The sequence below is a fragment of the Molothrus aeneus genome, chromosome 11 (genome assembly GCF_037042795.1).
Source record: "Molothrus aeneus isolate 106 chromosome 11, BPBGC_Maene_1.0, whole genome shotgun sequence".
In the NCBI taxonomy this organism is placed as follows: domain Eukaryota; kingdom Metazoa; phylum Chordata; class Aves; order Passeriformes; family Icteridae; genus Molothrus; species Molothrus aeneus.
In genome coordinates this window covers 20,567,619-20,590,738 of record NC_089656.1, presented here as the reverse complement: position 1 = coordinate 20,590,738, position 23,120 = coordinate 20,567,619, and the positions used below count along the sequence as shown (strand labels likewise).

Genomic DNA, 23,120 nt, shown 5'->3' with positions numbered 1-23,120 from the left:
CCTTAATGCCTTCTCAAAGGTTTCAGGAACATTATAAAATACAGTATGAACAGGCTCTGATGAGTGTAAATGCAAACCTTGTTGTGAAGGTACATTACATACCTGTAGTAAGGTTTATGCAGCAAACTAACCCAGTGTAATGTGCCTGAGGAGATGATTTATATTCAATAAACAACACATTTCATGCCATTTTGATCAGCCAGAAGCCATGTGCCAGAACTATTTGCTTGGCCAAGGTCTACTGCAAGTTCCTGTAGCTCTGGTGTAAGTTAAGACAGAAGCACAGAGTCCTGGAAGGAGCCTCAGGAATTCCCCTCCCAACCTTCACACCATGATCAGTTTATTCACATATTCCCCAAAGACACAAGTCTGACCAGAGTATTTTGTCTCTGTGATCTAAGACTTCCAGCAGTGGAGACACTGTAGAATTCCTGGGCAATCTCTTAGCAACTTACACAATTGAGAATATTTTCTTAGCAAGTGACCAAACCCCAGCCTGCCAAAAACCAAACCAATTTACTCTTTGCACCAAATGCAGCTTTTTTTAGCTCAACAGCCTATTTTAAAATCAGTCTCTAAATGCTTCATCTCAGACTCTCAGCTTCCACTCCCAATAGCAAGTTTTGGACTGTTAAAGAAAGCATCAGGTGACTTTCACTCCCTCTTCTTCTATGGGTAAAATAATTTTATCTTTAGGTGGAAAGTTACAAACAAAAGAGATACAGGAATGGTTTTGAGATTTTATAGAAAATGGTTTTATCTTAAATCTGAAAATTAGTATCAGCGACTCCATTACTGTGAAATACCACCACGGTCTACTGATTGGAATGGAGACGTGAAGATGACTACTTCTAAAAAATAACCCCAAAAAATCCTTTTTATACCATGGAAAGAGCACAATACGAGTGCCCAGGAGCTTCTCTACTCTTTCCATGCAAAGACAAAGCTCTCCATCTCATTCATTAAGATAAGAGGTGGAACAAGATGAGCTTTAAGGTCCCTTCCAGGCCAAACCATTCCATGATTCCACAATCCCCTTTTCCCTGTTGGTCAGTGCAACCTCCCCAGCCAAGGCAGCCATCTGTGCTCATGCTAAACAGAGCAGTTTAATAAAGAGCTATAAAAAGTTTTGTTCTTGCACTGAACCAGAACAGATTCAGCCTCTGGCCCACGCAAGGACCACAGCTGGGAGAGCCAGGCTTGCTGACTTACTGCAAGTCCTGTCTAGCACTGAAAGCTGAGGCATGAATGTGACAATACAGAAGTAACTCAAAGTACTAACTGTCGTTTTTCAAAGCAACCATGACAAAAACAGAGAAATTTTAGGAGGCAAAAATTCATTGAACTGAAGATCAGGAATTGTATCACTATTTTTCAATACTGAACAATAATTTTAACTATTACCCCACCAGAAATAAAAATCAATCCACTTGATTTCAGCTACAGCAATTCTGAGATTATCACAGATTAACATAGGGTTGGTTTTTAGTCCCCAAGGTATTTTCACAGAATCACAGCATCATTTAGGTTGGAGACCATCCAGTCCAAGCTGTGCCTGATCCCAGCCCAGAGCACTGAGTGCCACATCCAGCCCTTCCTTGGGCACCTCCAGGGCTGGGGACTCCAGACCTCCCTGGGCAGCCCCTGCCAGTGCCTGACCACCCTTTCCATGCTGAGATCACACAAAAACCCAGACCCCCCTACTCTCAGCCCCGTGGTCTGACACTCACTGCACAGAATTGGGGAGGAAGGTGTCTGCAGGGTCAGGGTGGAGCCGTCCTTGCGCGTGATGTTGACGCGAAAGACGAGCCGAGCGCGGGTGCTTTTCTTCTTGGAGCCTGCAATCCCTATCCTGGCTTCCACATCAGCATTCCTCAGCTTCAGGATTCCCACACAATCCACCCTAACAACACAAAACACAGCAGAATTTCATAGTTTAGTAAGTTCAGCAGCTTTACCAGTCTCTCAAGTAGTTTCATAAGCCAAAGTCAAAAGCCTTGAGGTAATTATGGAAACGTTATTAGATTTCTTTTTATTTACATGAAATCTATGACCTTTTTCAAGTTTTCATTCAACCCTGCCTAATTTGGATGATGAATCATAGCAGAAAAGCATATGAAAGCATGAATAAAACAGGAAGTGCAATATAATTCTGGTAAGCATTCAATTTAGAATCACAGCTCTTCATTCTTCCATCCCCAGGCGAGATCTTGTGTTTGCAGGATTATTGCTTCAAAATATTCTGCATTCACTTAAAGAAAGCAGGAGTAGAAGAAAACTTACTGTAGTCATATTATTTATGTTCAGTGGGACTTGGAAGTGACAGATAAGTCCTCCCTTAAGTGTGGTCCTAGGGGAGATGTACAGGGCCAGGTGAGTGATGCAGTGGCGGCTTTCAGACAGGCTCCATGCAAAATGATTTAAAGCAAAAAACAGCCAAAAAACCAAGAACAGCAGAAGCAAACACAGCCTGATGTGTTAAAAAGAATACTGCAATTTACCCAGGATTTTGGGTTCTGTGTCCCAAAAGCACAGGGATCACCTGCTATCTCCTGTGAGTACACTGAATTACAAGCAAGAGCCGAGGAGCAGAGGGAGGAGAGCGCCGAGATGCTCAGACTTGAACCGTAACCCATCCAACAGAGGAAATCAGTTCCCAAACCCAAGCTAATAAAGGAAAATATTCCTGCAAGAGCTACTCACGCCAGTGTCATGTTGTTGCTCGGGTCCAGCCCCACCTCGATGACAGTGGTGCCCTCGATGTCCACCTCCTTGCAGGGCGTGGTGTTCCTGCCCGTCACCCGGCAGGCCTGGTAGAACCCGTGCGGCTTCACGCGCCCCGAGTCGTTGCCCACGAACACCTGCAGCACCACGGGCTCGTTGTGGCCTTCCAGCTGCAACACCCAGGTGGGCAATTAGCACAGGAACCACTGCTTTAATTGTTATCATTAATTGCTGGCTTCTAAAGCAGCCTCAATCCTGTCTACCTTCAGACAGAATTATCCCAGCTGCGACTCTCGCGGCTCTTACACCCTCCCGTTCTCACCCCAACTGTGACTATTCCCCCTTCCCTCCCAGCATCTACATCCACCAGCCAGCCAAGAAAGAGAACATTTCCTGGGGCTGATTCCAGAGGTGAAGAGGTTTTGCTGCTCAGTATGTGCATTCCAGGACCCCACCTTCACGCCAGACACATTTTGAAATCCTCGCGAAACCAGATTAGAATTGTCCAATAGTTGCAAAACCCCTGAAGGAGTCAGAACTGGATGAAAGGGAAGCAGAGGGAGAAATGGGTGATTGAATGGTCCAACCATCCAACTGCATAAGCCCAGCTTTCCTTCAGACATCAAAATAAAAATTAAAAATGGTAACCTGACATCTCCTATTCAAAAGGTAACAATGTCAGGATTCACTGAAATGCTTCATAAATAAGAGCAGGTCAGACATTTTAACATCCTCCTGCAAGCCCATGTGCAATCCATAATTATCCCAGAACTTGTCAGCAAAAATTACATTCATTTCTGTAATATCAACACCCTGGCATGAAATGGTTTGTGTCCTCTTAATGGGTTTTTTTTTATTAGTGGGATCCCACTGGTGCCACAGAACTAAAAATACTCTGAGGTAAAAGAAGTCCTGAAGTAAAAGTAGACATTGCATTACAAAGGAAATTCTTCTTTTTAGGAAATAGTTAAGAAAAATACTCCAAGTGAAAAAAACATTAGATTGTTGCCAAATTCGCAGGCCAGAGATGGAAATTCCTTGCCAGAGCATTCTAGGAGATAAAATGAGTATTTTAGTGTTTCTACTGAGACCCATTCGTTGCTCAAGGATTTCTGGGTGACAGTGTTAGTGTTGTCTTTTGTCCCAGGCCTGGAAGCCCAGGCAGCACCTGCAGAAAGAAGTTCCAGGTTCAGTAGTGAGGAGATGCAAATGAGAGCAGAATCCCCTGCAGAATCTCTTGGGGGATTATTCCCTGACTCACTTAAAAATGCAGTTATGAAGTTTGTAGCAAGTTTGAATAAATGAAAAAAAATAAACCAGCAAATACTGGAAATACTGGTAAGATCATTGTGTGTTCCTGTCCAAGAGGAGCAAATAGCAAATGTGACTGTCAGAGATGAGCAAAGCCCCAAGATCTCTGGAGGTGACCCAGCACAGGCATCCACATGGGAACCAAGGGCACAGCTCACAACAAAGGGCTCGACAGCCAGTCCCTCGATTAAGGCTTGGTTATACAATTTTGATGTTGCATACTGAGTATAGACTCAAGTTCTAAGTCATCAGGATCAGAGTTTTATTTACACGGCCACTGAATCTGCTGCTCCTCCTCGGCCTGTGTCAGGGCCACGCACCACAGCCGCTCCCAAGCCAGATCTCTGCTGAGCACCAACATCCTTACACTGCTCCCCCTCACCTTGAAACCTCACTAACTAAACAAAAAACTCCCTTGTCTGTAACATATTCTTTTCCCACTAGCTCAGATTTCCTGAAGATTCACTGACTCATTTGTCTGTCCAGCCCTGGCAGAGTTTTATCTGCAGGGTATGAACTCCTGTGCCTACTGGTAAAGCAAACTGGAACTTCCAGGAATTCAGTAACACGAGACTCTTCCAAAGAGAATTTTCACTGATGGGTGCTAGAGGGTAACTGGGAAAGGAGTTAAAAGGAAATTCAGATGAACAAAGGCCCATTAAGAAAATCCACATAAATGAGCACTAAATCCCCATGGCAACAGGCCGATATGAATGGATTCTTTTCTTATGAAACTTTACTGGAGTTCTGCATTACTCAGGAGGACTGAGTGAAGGGCTGCTGGTGTTCCTAACACTGCTGAACAGGACTTTGAAGATAAGCCTACTTCTGTATTCTGTCAGCAGCAGTCAGCACAAATTTTAAGGGCTGTGTCACAAACATCTCCCTGTAAACCTGCTAAGTTAGTTTGGGTTGAGAACTGCTTTGCTGCTTTCTCAAAGTGACATAACTAAGAAAAAATATTAAAATGTCTTTTGCCCTCCTTATCTATATGATAACAAACCTATCTGTCTACTTGCTCTACCTGCTGGCCACACTCCTCCCAGTATGCCCAGTGTGCCATTTGCCATGGTGCCAGTGTGGTGCTGGCGTGCTGACTCTCATAATCATGTGGGAGGATATTTAACATCAGTTCTTCTGTTTGCCACCCTAAGTCAAGCCCAGCCTTGCTCCTGCTAAGCCTCTCTACCATCTCCATCAGGAAACCTTCCCAAGCCCTCAAGTTCTCCAACTGCTTTCCCCAGGCTACAAGGGAAAGAAACAAGACTTGGAAATTCCCACTCTGTGCATTCATGTGCGGTCCCTGGAGCTCAGCCTCAGTCCTTCTTGAGCAGAAATGTCAAAGATCTCCTTGTAACCTTCTTGTGTTTCTCCTCATGGCAAGACGCCTTCAGCACCTGAATTTTAAGCATCAAAGCCCATAGAGAAAACAGGCTGCAACTGTCAAGTATGCAAATAAATGCTGCCTCATTCCTTGCCCCCATTCTCCAGTTCTAATCCACATCAACCTCTACTACCTCCACCTGTACCACGCTAAACACACCGAGCAGTACGGACTGTAAAACACCTCAGTGAGATCTCCATGACTCACTTCAAAGTCACTGTACACAGCAACTCAGATACTGCTGAATTAACAACAAGAGCAAAAAGCACCAAGCAATCAAAAAAATAATCCCAACCAAAAAGAAACCCCAACAAAACCAGAACATCCCCTTTACAATTTTTTTTTTTTAAATTGAAAACTGGTTTTATGTCTTTACTACCACTGGACAATGATGTCCCACTGTCACCAGCCATCAAACAGCCAGAGCATTTCACTCTCTCACTTTTGTAGGTATGGAATGTCTCTGCATTCACACAGTCCATGGAACTGCAGCCTGACAGAACGTGCATGCCAGGTTTTAAATCCCTGCCTTGACATGCAGCTTCCCTCCTCCTGTAACTCCGTGATGCCAGTAAGACTCGTGACCTGCAGGAAGAGCCCCTGTGCAGCCCCTGCAGCCACGTCTGCTCCCTGAGCACTGCAGAGAGCGCAGGCCCAGTGAGCTGGAGCTGCCCAGCCCCAGGCAGGCAGTCCCTGTCCCAGCCTACCTTGACGGTGGGAAAGCCCTGCTGCGTGCGGTCCTTGACGGAGCCCCGGCTGCCCTCGGTCAGGTACCGAGCCCTGTGCTGGGTCTCCGGCTGCACCATGATCTTCAGCTCCTTCCCCTCGCTCTTGGTCGGGTACTGACCACACAACATTGGGGTCTTCTTCCCTCCAGCTCCCTTCTGGTTCTCTGATGCTCTGAGAAGTCAAAACACACCGTCAAGAAGATGTGAGAAGCAGCTCCCCAATAAAAACACTCCAAATCACAGAAAAGCTAAAAAGGCAAAGAGTGCGCATTAACTGGTGGAAGATTTGTAGGTGGGAGCAAACTTTGGAATTCTCTTTCTGCCAGAGGAGACCTGCAGGAGGAAGAGGAATGGTGCTTCCCTGCCTCCTCCATCCAGAGCACATGGGAACTGCTTTTCAGAGAGCAAACATAAAGGAAGGGAAAAGCAATTAGCATTAAATGATGTTAACGAACAGAAGGCGGCTCATAACCTGCTTTTTCAGAGTCTATGACACAGCCTGAACAAGCTGCTTTGCTGCTGTGACAAACACACACGTACACACACACTGGATGGATTTAAGGTTAAATGACACTTCTTTAAACAGGAAAATAGCCTCATGCCTGTCTCCACCTCAACTGGTACATCCATGCAAACTCCAGCTCCGACTGCTGTCTAAACAGAGTGAGCAATTCATGCTAAAATCCAATTAGTTATTGTAAAAGCTCTGGCATAATTGCACCAAAGTTAAATCAGTGTATGCACAAGGCCTTTCTTTCCAGGTGGGTTCCATAAGATGTAGTGGCTTGTTCTCAGTTCCATAATTAAAACCAGGATGAAGAAGCCCTCCCAAGTCTAGCAGCACATGAGCCATTTTGGTTCCCTTCAGAGCACAATGGGAAATAACCCTTGATCCTAGATCTGATCGCAGACCAGGATTTGGTAACGAACCCGAGGACCATGAAACTCCTTTCCACTAGGAAATGTGAATGTGCCACAATACATGATGCAGGCAGGGAAAGGGCTCCATGATTCATGCAAATGTCATATTCTTTCTTCCTAGCAAAACATGGTTTCTAACAGCTAATGCCTGGGAAGAAAGCAGTTTTAAATAACAACTGTGGATTGCTTAAAAAACAAATCCCATTTCAATGTACAAGTTATTGAAGTAATTTATCCAGGATTTTTTTCCTTCTCAATAAGGGTGAAAACTTTTTTTTTCAAAATTGTTCCCTGGGAGCTTTGCCACTGCATGAGGCTCTCACTGACCTTCTCACCTGCCAGATGTCAAACATGATGCAGCCCTTTCCTAGAGCTCTGGCTGTGCACAGAGCAGCCCCTGGACACAGCAGGAGCCCCTGACCCCAGCCCTGCCCCTTTTCCTGCCCAGGAAAGCTCGGGCACTTTGCCTCTCACATCTCACAGCCCTAAAGCCATGGAATCACAGCACAGGGTGGGTTGGGAGAGACCCTTGGAGATCATCCAGTGCCACCCTGCCATGGCAGGGACACCTCCCACTGTCCCAGGCTGCTCCCAGCCCTGTCCAGCCTGGCCTTGGGCACTGCCAGGGATCCAGGGGCAGCCACAGCTGCTCTGGGCACCTGTGCCAGGGCCTGCCCACCCTCCTTGTAAAAAACTTCCTCCTTTGACCTACACTAAATCAACCCTCTTTTAGTTTAAAACCATCACTCTTTGCCTAATGCAACACATCCCATTTGTCACACTCTTATTTTCATTAAGCCTTCCAAAACCTTTCACTACACATAAAAAAGAGTTAAAACAGAGAGTTGGTGCTTTGGATGACTTCCATTCCCATTTTCTGTCCATGAAGGTCAAGCACTTCACCGTGGACAGCTCAGCCACAGCCCTGGCTGCCTTGAATACTCATCCTCAACCAGTACCCAGCAGAGGCAGGAACCAAATAAAAACTAGCATAAAACCCTGCAAAATAACATTAACGCCATCTTACAACAAAACTATCTTCCTGCCAAGCAGTCCTGATTACTCTGCTCAGTGTAGTCACTGGGGAGACTGGGATATAGGTGAATTTTGAAGGGAAACGTTGGAGAGCTGGCCATCAAAATGAAACTCCCCTTTACCACTCCCAGTGCCATGTTTCAGCAGTGACATTAACACTGACCTCTCCAGAACTATACCCTTGAATCCCAACTACCTTCACTGTCAGCATATTAATATTTTATCATTGTCATATTTATGCAGAGAGATGCTCCTCACAATTATTTTGGTCTTTTCTCTAGAAACTTAATCATTATTTTCAATCAACTAGCCAAAGCTGGTGGCAATTTAAACCCTTCACCAGAACTTCTCAGTGGTCTTTCTCCTCAAAATACAGGATGAATCACTTAATACATCCTTTCAACTAATGAATTCATTTTAAGTCAGTTTATTCATACAGCAAGTATTCACACCTGTACATTTCATATGCACACATGTATTAATCTGACAGTTACCAGACAAAATAACCTCGAGTCTAGCACTTCTATTTCTTAAAAGGAATAAATGTAAGTGGCAAATCCTATGAATCTGCTCCAACAGATCTCCTGAGGAGTTTGGCCTGGTCCTGTTCTCAGGGCAGACCTGAAAGTGAAAGTGAGACCACGGAAACCTGAGTTTCTGCCCTGAATCACCACCAATTCATCCCCTGCTAAAAAGGCTTTCACAAATTCCAAGTTTCCACAGGAATATATTCTTTCTCTTCCTGGCTTTTAACAACAACTGTCTCTTTAGGGGCAAATGCTATTTCCATTCACCACAGAGCACAGCAGTTTTCCTTGCTCTTTTCTTTAAGCCAAAAGTAAATGAACTCCCTTGGCCGAGCTCCACCAGGCTGGGAAGCTTTAAAAACTCCAGTCACTACAGTGACCCAGATTTGTAAGGCCAAGTCTCCATATTCCAACAGCAAAATGAAGTTTTCTAAGACCTTGGCCACTTCTTATCCCAGAGGTTTATTTCCAAGGACGGTTCTGTTACTTGGGAGTTTTCCTGCAGTTCAGTTTGGCCTGAGACACATAAGGAAAAATATTCCACCTTCTTCCCCTCTGTGCTGACAGAACCCACAGATTTCCCGGTCAGCCCAGTGGTTTTGGGGAAATCTTGTTCTGTTTTCAGACCAAGATCTCACATATTCTTCCAGAGTTTACAAAACCTCCCTGAGATCACACTTACAGTGGCACAGCTCTTGTCTTTCCATCAAGCTTTTCCTTCTGTAAGGCAAGCCCGGTCCCTCGGAGCTGGGGGAGGCACCTTCCTCATTCCAAGCTGCCTGAGGTCTACCAGGTACTAATATTTTACTTTACGACCATTGATTTTGGCTGGTGAAAACCCCGAGGCCAGAAAGCAGCAGCACACTCAGGACATGTTCTCAGAACTGCTTTTCACAGTGAAATTTTAAGTATGGAACTGCACTGACCCTGGGAATACAGACTCCAGGCTCTTTCCCTTTGGGATATGAGAAGTTCATCATCTTTGCCATCAGTCAAATTTTAATATTCATCGTTGCTGTGATGAACGTCAGAACGTACTGCAAGCACAGACATAAAAGTGAAACCAAAATGCACCCCTGCCCCCAAAAAAGCCCAAAATAAAAGAGCCAAATCTATCCATTTGACCACTTTAAAGGTACTAAAGAAGCAACAAGTTAAAAAATAAAATAAAAAAAGAAATGCATCAACACACTCTTGCAAACTGATGGAATTGTCCTCTTTGAGCAGCTACTGGAATGCATTTAGTGAACAGTGTGAAGTGGGAGATGAGGGGCCACCACCCAGGCGTGCCCACGCAGACACACGCACACGACCCAGAAGCACAGAGAGAAACAGCATTAGAGATTTATTTCTGAAAAAATCAAATACAGAAGTGAATTCACATGGAAAAACCAAAAACTGGTTCACCATATTGTCTTAACATTTCATAAAAAAGTAAAGCAAGTGATAATTTAAATGATGAGAAATCCTAATGAGACATTAACCATTAGCTTCTACTCCCATCCCTATCTCTATTTGACAAATAGAGCAGCAGGTGAAGTGTACAGACTGAAATCCTCACATAAAACCCTGCAAAAACACATTCAGGGTGCACCAACTCCACTCTGCCTTTCTTTTTAAATACATTTTCATTGCCATTTTATAAATGGAATTGTGTGGCCTTTAGGGAATTTCACTTAAAGAACAGATGAGCTCATCAATGCTGCATTTAATTGCTGCAGGAGAGTTTAGCTTTATCTTCTAAATAAAGATTAACAAGTCTAATGAGAACTTATCACAGAATCATGGAGTGGTTTGTGTTGAAAGGGACCTTCAAGAGATCCAGTTCCACCTTCTGCCATGGGCAGGGACAACTTCCACTATCCCAGGTTGCTCCAAGCCCTACTGTCCAACCTGGCCTTGGATATTCCCAGGGATCCAGGTGCAGCCACAATTTCTGGGGGCAGGAAGAACTTATCCTGGGCTAGGACATGACAGGGACAGCAGAGAACGGAGGGGTTTATGTGAGAACCTAAGCAGAACATTTGCCAGGGCATGGGGGTGCTTTTATTAGTTTGGGTTTACATATGGAGATAGAATGTTTTTTCTTTAAAAAAAAAATTAAAAAAAAAAGCAGATACCAACCCATTTCCTGCTTTTGAGTTGCTTTTGCTGTCCGTGCTGAGCTGAGAAAGGACATAGTGAGGCGCTTTGGCACTGTCGGCATCAAAGATATCCATGTTGGACTCTTCGCAATCTCGGCGTTTGATCCCTGGCCTCTGCTTTGGGTTGCGCTTGCGCGATTTACGTGGCACCTCAGTGTTATCATTGTAGGAACTGGTACTCATGTTACTGAAGTTGGAGGGTGAATCCTCCATCCACATACTGCAGCTCTGCTCTGACTCCAATCCACAGCCCTCATCCTGGCAGGACATCCGGCTGTTGTCCAGCAAGTCCTCGGGAGGTGGCGAGATGTAGAGGACAGTGTGGCGCTTCGGCGTGGCCGCCGGCGGCGGGGCTGCGGTACCGGGAAGCTGCTGCTCACTTACCCCTCGGCTACTTACCCCCACGGCCGCGGAGCAGCTCTCCACTTGCATAGCCTTGCTGTCGGTGACTGAGGTAGAGTAAATGGTAGGGCTGGAAGAGGTGGTAAAGGAGCTGCAAGCACCGCCCATGGAGGAAGAGGAGGGAGCTGAAGAAGCATCTGCGGTGTACAATTCACAAGTAAATACAGGACCCGTGGCGGGGCGTGCGCTGGCTATAGCAGTCCCAGTGAGATCAAGGTGATTTAGGAACCGATTGCTTTCCCCCAAGAAATGTTTGGAATTTGGTTCAGTTTTGGAATGGAAGTGCTTAAAGCAACACAGCCTGGCCAATGCTTTGGAAATGTCCAAATGAGTCTTAGCACGATCCACTGTAATCAAATTTTTTTTAATGACTTAACGTTAATTCATACAAATGGCTGCGAGTAAACAGAGCTTTCATTGCCTCAGCTGGACTAATTATTGGTGTAGAAGCCATTTCGTCTAAAATAGCCCCAAAGCAAAGTGCTTATAATCCACATTCAATGCCAATTAAACAATTTATTGTTGGAAATTTTTAATTTTTTGTTTTTGAAAAAGATGGGACTGTGCTTAGCCACAAAATATTAAAATAAGTTTCTAACCTATGAAGCAGAGAACTACAGGTCATTTTTAATGCAGACACTCCCTGCTTCAGAGGCAAATCCTGGAATAAAAATATGAGAAAATAAATGAGAAAAAGAGCTGCTGATTATTCCATCATAAATGAGAAATAAAATATAAAATCAACTGAGTTGGTAGGCAAAATGGAACTGGTATCAGTCACTATGAGCGAGCTGTTGATTTTGAAGGTTCAAAATAGGGATGAGTATCAGTGTTGGAGACACGCTGGTCCAAGGACTGGGAATTTCTGTAATTTGACTTCTTCAGTCACTAGGACCAATTTCTCTCAGACTTAATTGGTCCCTTCCACAGAGACGGCTTGGGACAGACCTCTGAAAAATTCACATTAAACAGGAGATTTCCAACACTGTGACTACAACTTCTGCAGAGGTCCCAGAGCTCAATTTGGTTTAGAAACACGAAAATTATTACACCAAACCCCTGAAGATTTCTGGAGAACACCACTGAAGAATTTTAATGGACAAATCAATGGCATATGTAAGTTAAATATCCCAGAGGAAGCAGGCCATTCAAATATTTGTATTTATTTCAATCAGCTGTAGCTCACTGAGGAATAACTGAATTTTATAGTCAGATTTTAGCTTTCTGTGGGGAGACCCTGTTTTCTCTATTTCTGCACTGCCACCCACACCTGATAAACCAGAAGCACTGAAATAACCTAATTTTGGAAACAAATTGTACATTAAATATATACATAATAATACAATATGTTTGTTCAGCTACTTCCTGCTGTCATACAGGTAATCTCTGTTACTAAGAGGAACACAATGTTTTCCTTTTTGCTGCTTGGGATTTTTTAAAAATCCAAAATATTACAATAGTCTCTCAAGTCTAATTAAAATATTTAGAGACTGCTGGGCTAGTCTATACAGTTTTAGATATTTAAAAGTAACAGAATGAAGCATGTTCAGTCATGATACATACATTTAATTAACAGTAAAACTCAACCAACTTGCCTATACTGGGAATTACTGGGAGTATCAATGACTGACAATAAAGAGTTTTTAAACCATTACTGCTTCCTACAGCTTTCCTGTGCTAAATGAATGTAAAAGCAAACTTACACCACTCCAGACTGTCAAATTTAGAGGTCATTACAGTTTATCAATAAACTACTCTGCCTTCCCTGAGCCTCCCAGTGAACCAGGAGCAGCTGAATGATACCAGTTCCATTTTCCAGCTTGTTCTTTGGCAAATACAGTGGCTGAAATTGGAGAATTCAGTCACTTTGCATTCCAATTTAAAGGCAAATTTCTCCTTTCTATATCATGCATTAATTCAATGCTTCTTTCAAAAACATTTATAGGATTGGCAAGAACTATCAAATCTAGGAATTCATTTCAGTGACAATATTTAGGAGCTGATTTGCAGCCACTTTGAGTTGAGACAGCCCGTCGCTATTTGGGATGTTTGTTTTGGTAAAGAGGATTGGTTTCCATCCACCATTGATACCTCCAGAGAAGCAGAAGTGTGGCCAGGGACCCCTGGAGCACAGGAGCTGCAGGGCTGGGGCTGGAAAGGCAGAAATGAGTTCAGGGCAGAGCCCGAGGCAGGGACAGGGACCCAGCCATGGAATCTTTACACACATGGAACAGGCAGCAGGGCTTCGACTGCAGGACTCCTCCTCCAACAGATTAGTATCACATTTACACAATCCCACCAATCCTGGGAGTGTAAGGAAACCTTGGACACTCCAGGCTCAGCTCTGCGGGGGCCGCAGACACCAAGCACTGGGCTCAGCTGGGGCTTCAGTGCATCTCCTGGCCAGGAATGCAAAACCTGCACCTTTCCCTCACTTTCCTAGGGAAAAAAATAAATATATCACTGAACCAAATGCTTTTCAGCACAAAGCTAAAAGAGCTGGTGATGGTAGTGCTGTTTTAGGGTGCAGCATTGTGAAATATTATCATTATTGCAATATTATCGTTATTGCTCTCCAAAACAATTTCTCTTCCCTTCTTTTTCTAGAAGTTAAAAAGCACTTATATGTATAAATACGTGTATGTGGGCTTTATACTTTTAAAAAGTAAATAAACATTGTTCATTATAAATTGGTTACGCTCTCCTCCATTTACCAGACATGCCCTGTGCAATGGTGAGATTAGATTTTGGAATAAACCCAAATTCAACAGTAATGGCAAGAAAACCTCTCTTTAGCCTTATAGAACAAATTAATGCCATTACTATCCATACATAAAGTATGATAAATATTACAGCAAATTGAATAAACTGGCTGTATTGGAACAGTCAAATACACAGATTTAAAAACTTTTGGAGGCATAAATTAGAAAAAATAGTAACATTTTAAGTTATGAAAATACTAAGAAACAGTGAAATCTGTGTTTTCTCAGAGTATGCAGGCCTTGAGCCAACTCATTTTCCTTTGAACTAATAAATAAACTGGGTCAATCAAATAAGAATTCCCCACGTTACTGCAATGAATAAACAGCGCTTTACATGGCTCCCGTTTGGGTCCATCATTTTATTCCAAAGCCAGTGACATTCGTATCTGACACCAAAAGAGATTTCTTAGATGAACATGCTGCATTTTGGAAAATAGGTAATTCAGTAATTTGAACTTAGCCTGTGTTGCTTTACAAGGTGAGAGCATACACACACCTTCCCCAGCTTTGAGCACTCCTTTTATTTTACTTTCTTTAGACACAGATTAATGGGCACGGGCACAGGTGGCTCATGGTTTGCAATTTAACAGTGCGTGCAATGACAAATACACATAGGTATTTTTAAGAGAGTAGGTACATTTTGAAATAGAAGACTGAATATATTTCATTTAACAGTCTCAAAATCAAACTTGCTTTCAGAGCAGTGACACTGAACAGAGCTTATCATGGCAAGTGTGCAGCCTCAGGAATAGAAATTAAATGTGCATCAGCATCACAAGGTGGGGTTTTTTTCTCATTTTTTAAATAAAAAAACAAGAGAAAAGAATATTCCACATTACAGCAACTGTGATCACTGTTGAAACTAAACCTCCTGAAGCTCTTCACTGCCATCACCGTAACCTCAAAGGGAGTTGGAAGAAGTAATTCAGATTTTGTTGCCTGTGCTACAAGTTCTTCTCCTCTAAAAGAGGCAGAATTGTACCAATCAGTCCAGCACAAGGACTAAAAGTAAGGGAGCACACAGCAAAGAGTGGCCCTGTGAGCAAACCAGGGCAGGCTTTTTCTTTTCAGCACCAAAAAACCAAAGAAAATTTATTACCTCCTGCATTAGCAACCAAGGCAATGACATATTTTCTATATCCTATTCTCCTGTGAAATCATACAAGGCATTCAGCCTCTAAAAAAAAAGATTTGGAAAGGCAGGAGAGAGAAAAAAAATCACTACTTGGCATTAAGGGAGTCTTTTTAGGTAACACCTCTGTGGAGCCAATCCTGAAATCCTTGTTCACTCTTTTCAAATACCCTTAATTAAATACAATAAGGATTACCAAGTCCTCAAACAGAAACAGTGTCCTGATGACTTTGCTTTTTAATTGCAAAAGCAAGTCATTTCCCAGACTGGAAATCTTAAGATTATAAAGACAAATAAACTGAAGATATTTTTGGTTTCACAAGTTTTCCAGTCACCTGTGCATGGACAGCCAGGACAAGCAAAAAGCCATTAAAGAATTAATTTTTTTTTCTGAACTTCCCCTGCATTCCAGGGTATCCTCTATGTTCTCTTCACAAAACAAGTGTCAAAAATGAAAACTCACCCACAGGGTGAGGATTAAGTGATGCATAAGCTTAACATGTGAAGTATAACTTTGATTAAATGTGTTTATTTATCTAACATGTAATGTCCTTGGTAAGTGTCAATTGGTTTATTTGAACCCCTGGACACAGAAGAACAATTTCAGGACAGACCCAGAAGGAAACTGCAGAATTTCCACCATCAACCTTTGTGTTGTCAAAGGTTTCAAAGGTAAAACCCAGAACTTACAAAGTGGCTGCAAACCTGCTTTCAACACCTCACATGCCAAACTTGGGGTTCTACTTTTCTTCTTCTTGTATTACTGATGTCATGTCAAAAACTTTTCCAAAAAGTTTAGTTTCAAATCAGTATCAATCCACTATTCAGAAATAAACAAAAAAAAAATTTAAAAAAATTAAAAAAAAAAAAAGGAAAGAAAGAAAAGAGACTTATGAAGAAGTCTGAAAACAAGACCGACCTATACCCTGGGTGAGATTGGATGGGTTAAGTGTCTCTGGCACTATTTGTCTTCACTATTGACAGACACTGTCACACAACCCACCACTCGATGCCTGTCTCTGAATGGCGAAGCTAGAATGCAAGTTAAGTGTATTAATAGAGAAAAAAACTAGCATCCCAGCAAATATCATAAAGCAATCCAATTCACCAGTTATTAAACACACTCAGATTCAAGATAGGTAGGTTAATTTAATTTACATTAAGCCCAACAGTGTAAATTCCCCTTTACATTCCCATGCTGACCCAAGCAGTGTATTATTATACTTTGGGTAAATACATCAATCAATGGTTTTGTTATGACTCCCATTATTCAATTAACACTCAAGTTTAGGTATCTAAGGAGGACTTTTGTTAGTGGCTCACACACACCAATTCCATGGATCTCAGATCCTTCCCACTCAGTGTGAGGGCTGATTCCAAGCAAGCAGAACTCTGGGACCCGCAGCTGCTCTCTCCAAGCCCTGCCTGCCACCCCTCAGCACCTCCCCAGCTCCCTGCAGGAGCTGTCAGGATCAGTGGACTTGGCCAAGAACACCTCAATTCAAGAAACAGACAATTTTATCTTTTAGACACAGGGGTGGGTTTTTCCTAACAAGTCACGAACTGCTCTTGGCCTTCACGATGCTGCTACAGAAGAAGGTGCCCAAGCAGTGGCACAATAGGATTGTTCTCACCACTCATGGCCTTGGTTTTCCATTATTCCTTAGGGAACAGGGAATTCTCCTCCCACAAAGTAGTTCTCAAGTCTTTCTGATCTAATAACAGCAGCCATTTAATGCAAGAAATTACTGTAAAAAGAAAACCTCACAGAATGATGAAACTGTTTGTTTGATTGAGCAGTTCTAGAAAATTGGGTGTAATAACTGCATGAAATCCATGAAGATTGAAAATAAATTTAGAAAAAAGATGGGAACTAGATGTGAAATTCATAAAGACTGAAAGCATACGATTTAGGAAAAAGATATGAACTAGACATGAACACCAATACGAATGTGGAAGCTCATGGAGCAGGAAGACCCTCAGCACACACCTGACTCCGTACAACTGGAATATTCCAACTCGATTTAGAGAGAACACACCTAAAATGTTTCAATAAAATGGAAACAGTAAGAAAAATCTTTATCTCTGGCATTTCCCAGCAATGTTGCCTCGCCAGAAGACCCTCTGGGATGATGAAGGAACCAAGCTGAGCTGACCCCCATCACAGCCTGGCCTGTCTAGGCTGGGCTCCAGCACGGCTCCTTTGGGCCATGTTTCCAGCAGGAACACTTGAAGCCAAGTACAGCAGCAGGAGGGTGAGCTCTGAACGAGCCTTAGGGTCTGCCTGAAGCTCTCTGTGTAAGGAAGAAGGATCTGCCTGGTGACTGCAGAGAGCAGGCTGCAGACAGAAATCCCTGCAAGATCCTCCTGGAAATGACAGGAAGGCACTTCCAGCTGCGAGGGTGCTGGGAAGAGGAAGGGAAAAGCCTACAAAGAAATGGAAGCTTTTACAGGCATCGGGGACCAACTACAAAGAAGAATCTTTTTTTCTGCTCATTTGTTTACAATCGTAAGCCCAGGATAAGAGAACTGGGGACAGCACTGAGATCCCCTTTGAAATGTCTGGTAATTATTTCTGTATCAACAGGAAAAACTGACTAATGACACCAGGAAGGATGATAACTGAACAAAATATTTTCTGTAAAAATACAAATGAAGAGGCCTGAGAAGCCACTCAGGGAAAACCAAACCAAAACAAACCCATCTCCATTTTGAGGCTTCATCAGAATCTTCCACTGGAGAAGGATGAAAAAGCTTTATTTTGGCAGCAGAAAACATGACCCCTTAGCACCCAATATCTACCCTACAGGCAGTGCAGGTATCTTTATCCATGCCTCTAAAGCAGCAATTCCAAATCAAAGACTGTATTTTGATAATTAAAATAACCAAAGATGCTTAGGGCAACACTTCAGTTACAACTCCAATCAAAAAAAGCTGATTACATCTGTTTGGGCAAGTAGATTATCCCTTTAATTATAAATAAATATTTAAAAAAACATAAAATTGATCACAAAAAGATAAAGTCTCATCATTTACCTACTATTTTCCTAGGATGTAATCACAGGTGCTTGGGAGCCAGAAGACTTCACTACATCACAGATTTACTGTATCCCAGTATGGAGAATGCAAAAGAAGAGATCAGTAAATACATTTCAGTAGCACAAAACCTGTTCCCCTTCTGCTGCTGCAAGAACACCACTCTGGAGAATTCACTGGAGACTAAGAACTGGAAACCGGACAGCAATGCAAAAATATGGAAATATATATATATATATATATATATATATTTGCCTCTGTGGGAAATGGAAAGCAGCTTGAGAGATCATCAACAAGATGAAGCATCTCATTCCAAGTTCTGCTGCAGGAAGAACAAGGGATGGTGAGAAGGGAAGTGAGTTTCTGTAACAGTTCACTGGGGTTCAGAAGGGTCGAGCATTCCTGGCACTGGAGATAAAAGATGAAAAAGCAACACTCATTTATAGAATATGGCTGAAAATACCCCAGATCATCCCCCAAAGACAAGAACCATGTGCTACCTACAAGCTGGAAAGACTCCTTTGAGGAAGGACTTAAATTGGCAGAGTGAATTTTAAGCATTTTAAGGCTCAAGGTGCCTTCATCAACACCAAAAAATTGTTCAGGCTTTTAGAACCAACTGAGGAGAGACTCGAGTGGAGCAAGTGGAGCTCAAACACTGGCAGGAGCACTGGGAAAGCTTCAGGCTCATTTATTTCACCAGGCAGAGCACACAATGACATTTCTCAGCATGACACCCTCATGCATTTCCAGAGTCTGAAGATGATTCATATTTAATGTGTTTATGGTGCTGCACCAGGCAAAATCCTCCTTTTCCTGTCTCCTGAACAAAGCCACTGGAATTCAAGTAGCAAGCACAGAGAATGGTTTCCAAGGGTAAAAACAGATCTGTTCCCTCCCTTCTGTTTCCCAGAAGAAGTACAGAATTAGAAGCTTGAGATAGCAGCTCAAAATCCCAGAGTTCTATGAAATCACACTTGTCTGGTATTCAGTGGGTAATGCCTCTTATGTCTGGATTAATGAATAGGAGATACACATTTATTAACAAATTAATGAAAATCCAATCAGCAACATTCCATTTTCATACTCTTACAACTGTTCTGTAAGTCATAAAATAAATTTCCAAATGGAAGAAGAACTAGAAGTCTGTCACTGTGAGGTCATCACTGCTAAAACCAGCCTATCCTGCTCCTCCAAAAAAACCAGGAGTTAACTGCAGCAGTATTTCCAACCTACAATATAATTTATATGGGACAAAACCCCACAGCAAGGTGACAAAAAAACCTTGAGTAAGCTGAATTTCAGACAAATATTGCCTTACTTTGCATTTCAGGAAGCAGAGAACAAGCTGCGTGAACTACTAGAGTAGGGAAAAGCTCTGAACGCTTTGGATCAATCCCTGTCACAGAATCCTCTCATTATCCAGAGTAATCAGATCTGTAGGGGAATTCTACATGGTGTGGCCAAATGTTCAAATTAGCCCTTCCTTTTAAAAACAAGAGTAAATGCGATTACATACAGCCTTATGCAGACTGAACTATCATTTCCCCCTCATTCCTAAAAAAGGAGGTTTTAAGGCAAGACCAGACCAAAAAAAAAAAAAATAGAAAGACTGACACAAAAAAAGGGAAAAATTTCACATACAGAACAAGAGGTTGCCAGTCCTTCCTCCTTACCCTGCTCCTGTACAGCATCAGCTCCCCAAAAATCTGCCTACAGCCTGCTATTAAATATTTGATGTATGCAAATGATAGTCAATATTAATCTTTTGAAATGTAAGTATAAAATGCATGTGTGGTTCCCTGTATAAGCACCTGGTTTGCACAAAGCCCAGGATAATTTTCCTGTAAAGAAACCCCAGCCAGACCTCTCGTTAATACTCAAGGCAGGGTAACAGACTGAAAGTGTGGTGGAATTCTCAAAGATGCTGCAGAAATCCCACAACAATTACAGAAAATAGGAAACCACCCTTTTCTCTACCAAGCGGGCACAGCTACAGAAAGAACACAGGATGTGCCACGTCCAAACCAGCAATGGAAACAACACAGGTCTCTGCTCCTCTTTTGGGGTTTTGTCTGGTTGGGTGGGACAGTTTAAACAGAATTTTTAACAACTCTCACTCCAGGTCCTTGTCCCAAGTCCCTCTCCTGGAGCCCCTTTGGGCACTGGAAGAGCTCTAAGGTCACCCTGGACCCTTCTCTTCTCCACACTGAACAATCCTAGCCCTCAACTTGGTATCAGCTCAGTCTTTGTGACCTCTGTGGTCTCTGACATTGAACAGTGTTGATATGTGAATGATCAGGTGTTCTTTCAATTTTAACAAGAAGCCTCAATATTTATTTTTCAAAGTTTTTCATTCCAGAAACTCGTGCTGCAGTTTAACCCGAACACACCTAATGAATGCATCTCAGGTTTTTTAAAGGATCTGGACTGGCTGTTGGCAGATGCCAAATACCTGGAGGCAACAGACTTTTAGTTCCATTCAAGTTTAAGTCTTTTCTGTTAGGTACAGAATTAATTAGCAGTTCAGGCCTGTCTGTGGATTTAGAGTGTAACAGGGTTTGTGGGCTGGTTTTGTTCAGTTGTTTTGAGGATACAAGTTTCTACAAGATTTGGTTGCTGCTGTCTATGAACCAAACCCATCATTAAGCACCTTGACTTTAGAAACAGATGCTCAAATTATTTTTTTAGTAAGTGATATAAAAACATCAAATCCTTTTGATATAATAAAAGCATCAAATTCTTTCAAAGACCAAGTTCCACTGTGCACAGTTAAATCCACAGGTTCTCAGGAGAGGTCTGGCAAAACATGAATGGTGAGCAGTGCTGTAAAGTTTCTCTGACAAACCTACAACCACTTCAGGTTCTGATCAGGATGCCAGGACCATGCAAATCTGGGAAACGTTCTCACACAAACATTTAATGCATATGAACTTGGAGAGGGAGAAACAGGAATAATGCAGCTATCTGAATTCTCACCCTATAGCCATTTTTTTCTCAAGCAAAAATTTAATGCCAATTAGGAAACTGGAACATGACCTTGTAAAAAAAATACAGGGATCAAATTATGAAAAAAACCCTTATCCACTGAGGGAGACACATCTCTAATGGGCAAAATTATCTTTATTTCCCATTGCACAGATGTGTACTAATATATACAAGTTACTGACAAGAATCCCAGATGAAAGCCAGCACTGAGGCTGATCTCCCAAATCAAAGCTTTGCCCCTAGATCCTCACTTTTTTTCTGTTTAATGAAGATCAGTGAGAGTCTTTAAAGTCTAGAACATGGCTGGGAATAAGAAATTGATGCAGATTAAAAGGTCATGCCTCTTTTTTATATGTTGTCAATTAGAAAAATAACTACACTGGTCATTTAGACTACCAGCTGATGACAGCTACATTATAACCTCATGTATTTGAGGATCTTTTACCACACCACACTAGAGATGTGCGTGAAAGGAGTTTAAATACTACACTTCCTCAGGGCCCAATGGAAAACATGACCTTTTCTTCTTCCTCACATTTTGGTAAAAGCTTCATGGCCCAAAATGTCATCTCCCATTCCATTTTTATCCTAACTAGAATCCACTGGCTTTGTCAGTCAGTATTCCGCCTTAGTTCCAAACAGGGATTTATTCCCTTGGAAGACAGAGTGCATTCTAGGAGTTAATTGCCTGTGTGGCATAGCAGAATAGAGGAACAGCTGATTTATTGCTCATGGAGATGCCTGTATGAAACACAGCAACCTCAACATAAAATACCTGACGCTTTTGATGGCCCAGCTGAACTACACCACCTACATTCTCCTAGAATGAACTCTGCTACTTCTCCACAAGCTCTTTTTTACACTCAGAACTTTGCCAGCACTGTTCATGTTGGCCAGAACGTCACAAACCTTGAGAAAACACCAGAATAAAGGAGAGTCCTTACCAGCAGCAACTACAGCTGGAGGCGGCGAACCGGCCTCACCACCGCTTGTTTGGCTCATGGATGCTATGGATGTTTCTCTGGAAGGTGGTAACTGCAGCTCCTTTGGGAGAAGGTCATAGACAGATTCTGTGGAACAAAGAGAACTTGATCAAAATGTCACCCGTGTCCTACACAAGAAAAGAAATAATGTTCTTGCCTAAAAGATATGAACTATAACCCAACTCTTTCAGAACCTTTGGGCAAAGTCACAGTAAGTGCTTGGAAATAACAGCATGGAAGAAAGTTATTTCAGAAAACAAACAAACATTAAGATGCACATTCTGAAGACTGAAACAAAGGACACAAACTTGTTCAAACAAAGAAATAATTCATGAACTTCCAGAGAAACTGTTCTCATCCAGAACGAGGGGCTGAGGGCAGCACATCACGTGAGAATCTGAGACAAACCTGTTTCCAGAATTCCAACTGTGCAACTGACTTCCTAAGGGAAAAAAGCCTAATTTGGCACCATCACCCTAACAACATCCTATGGAGTCTTAGAATCACAGACTGGATTTGGGGGGCAAGGGACCTTAAAGCCCATCCAGTGCCACCCCTGCCATGGCAGGGACCCCTTCTGCTGTCCCAGGCTGCTCCCAGCCCTGTCCAGCCTGGCCTTGGGCACTGCCAGGGATCCAGGGGCAGCTCCAGCTGCTCTGGGCACCTGTGCCAGGGCCTGCTCACCCTGCCAGGGAAGGATTCCTTCCCAATATCCCACCTAACCCTGCCCTGTGGCAGTGGGAGCCATTCCCTGTGTCCTGTCCCTCCACGCCTTGTCCCAGTCCCTCTCCAACACTCCTGGAGCCCCTTTAGGTGCCAGAAGTGGCTCTAAGATCTCCCCTGGAGCCTTCTCTTCTCCAGGGGAACATCCATCCCCAGCTGTCCCAGCCTGGCTCCAGAGCCAAGGGGCTCCAGCCCTGGGATCAACGCCCTCCTCTGGGCTTGCTCCAACAGCTCCATGTCCTCCCTGTGCTGCATTAATCCCGTGGGTTTGATCTCTCTTCCTCCTTGTGTGTCACCCAGGAGACCTCCTAAGGTTCCCT

At 42.9% G+C, this 23,120-nt stretch overlaps 1 protein-coding gene across 1 annotated transcript in view; it reads right to left on the bottom strand.

The window, feature by feature from the left end:
* The window catches only part of NFAT5 (nuclear factor of activated T cells 5), a 54,325-nt gene that overhangs the window by 14,749 nt on the left and 16,456 nt on the right, over positions 1-23,120 (bottom strand). The window contains exons 2-6 of the mRNA XM_066557709.1: positions 22,039-22,164; positions 10,755-11,313; positions 6,127-6,319; positions 2,704-2,894; positions 1,731-1,903 (exon numbers count right to left, since the gene is read on the bottom strand). Coding sequence (XP_066413806.1) covers positions 1,731-1,903; positions 2,704-2,894; positions 6,127-6,319; positions 10,755-11,313; positions 22,039-22,164 — 1,242 coding nt within the window. The remainder of the gene's footprint in view (positions 1-1,730; positions 1,904-2,703; positions 2,895-6,126; positions 6,320-10,754; positions 11,314-22,038; positions 22,165-23,120) is intronic.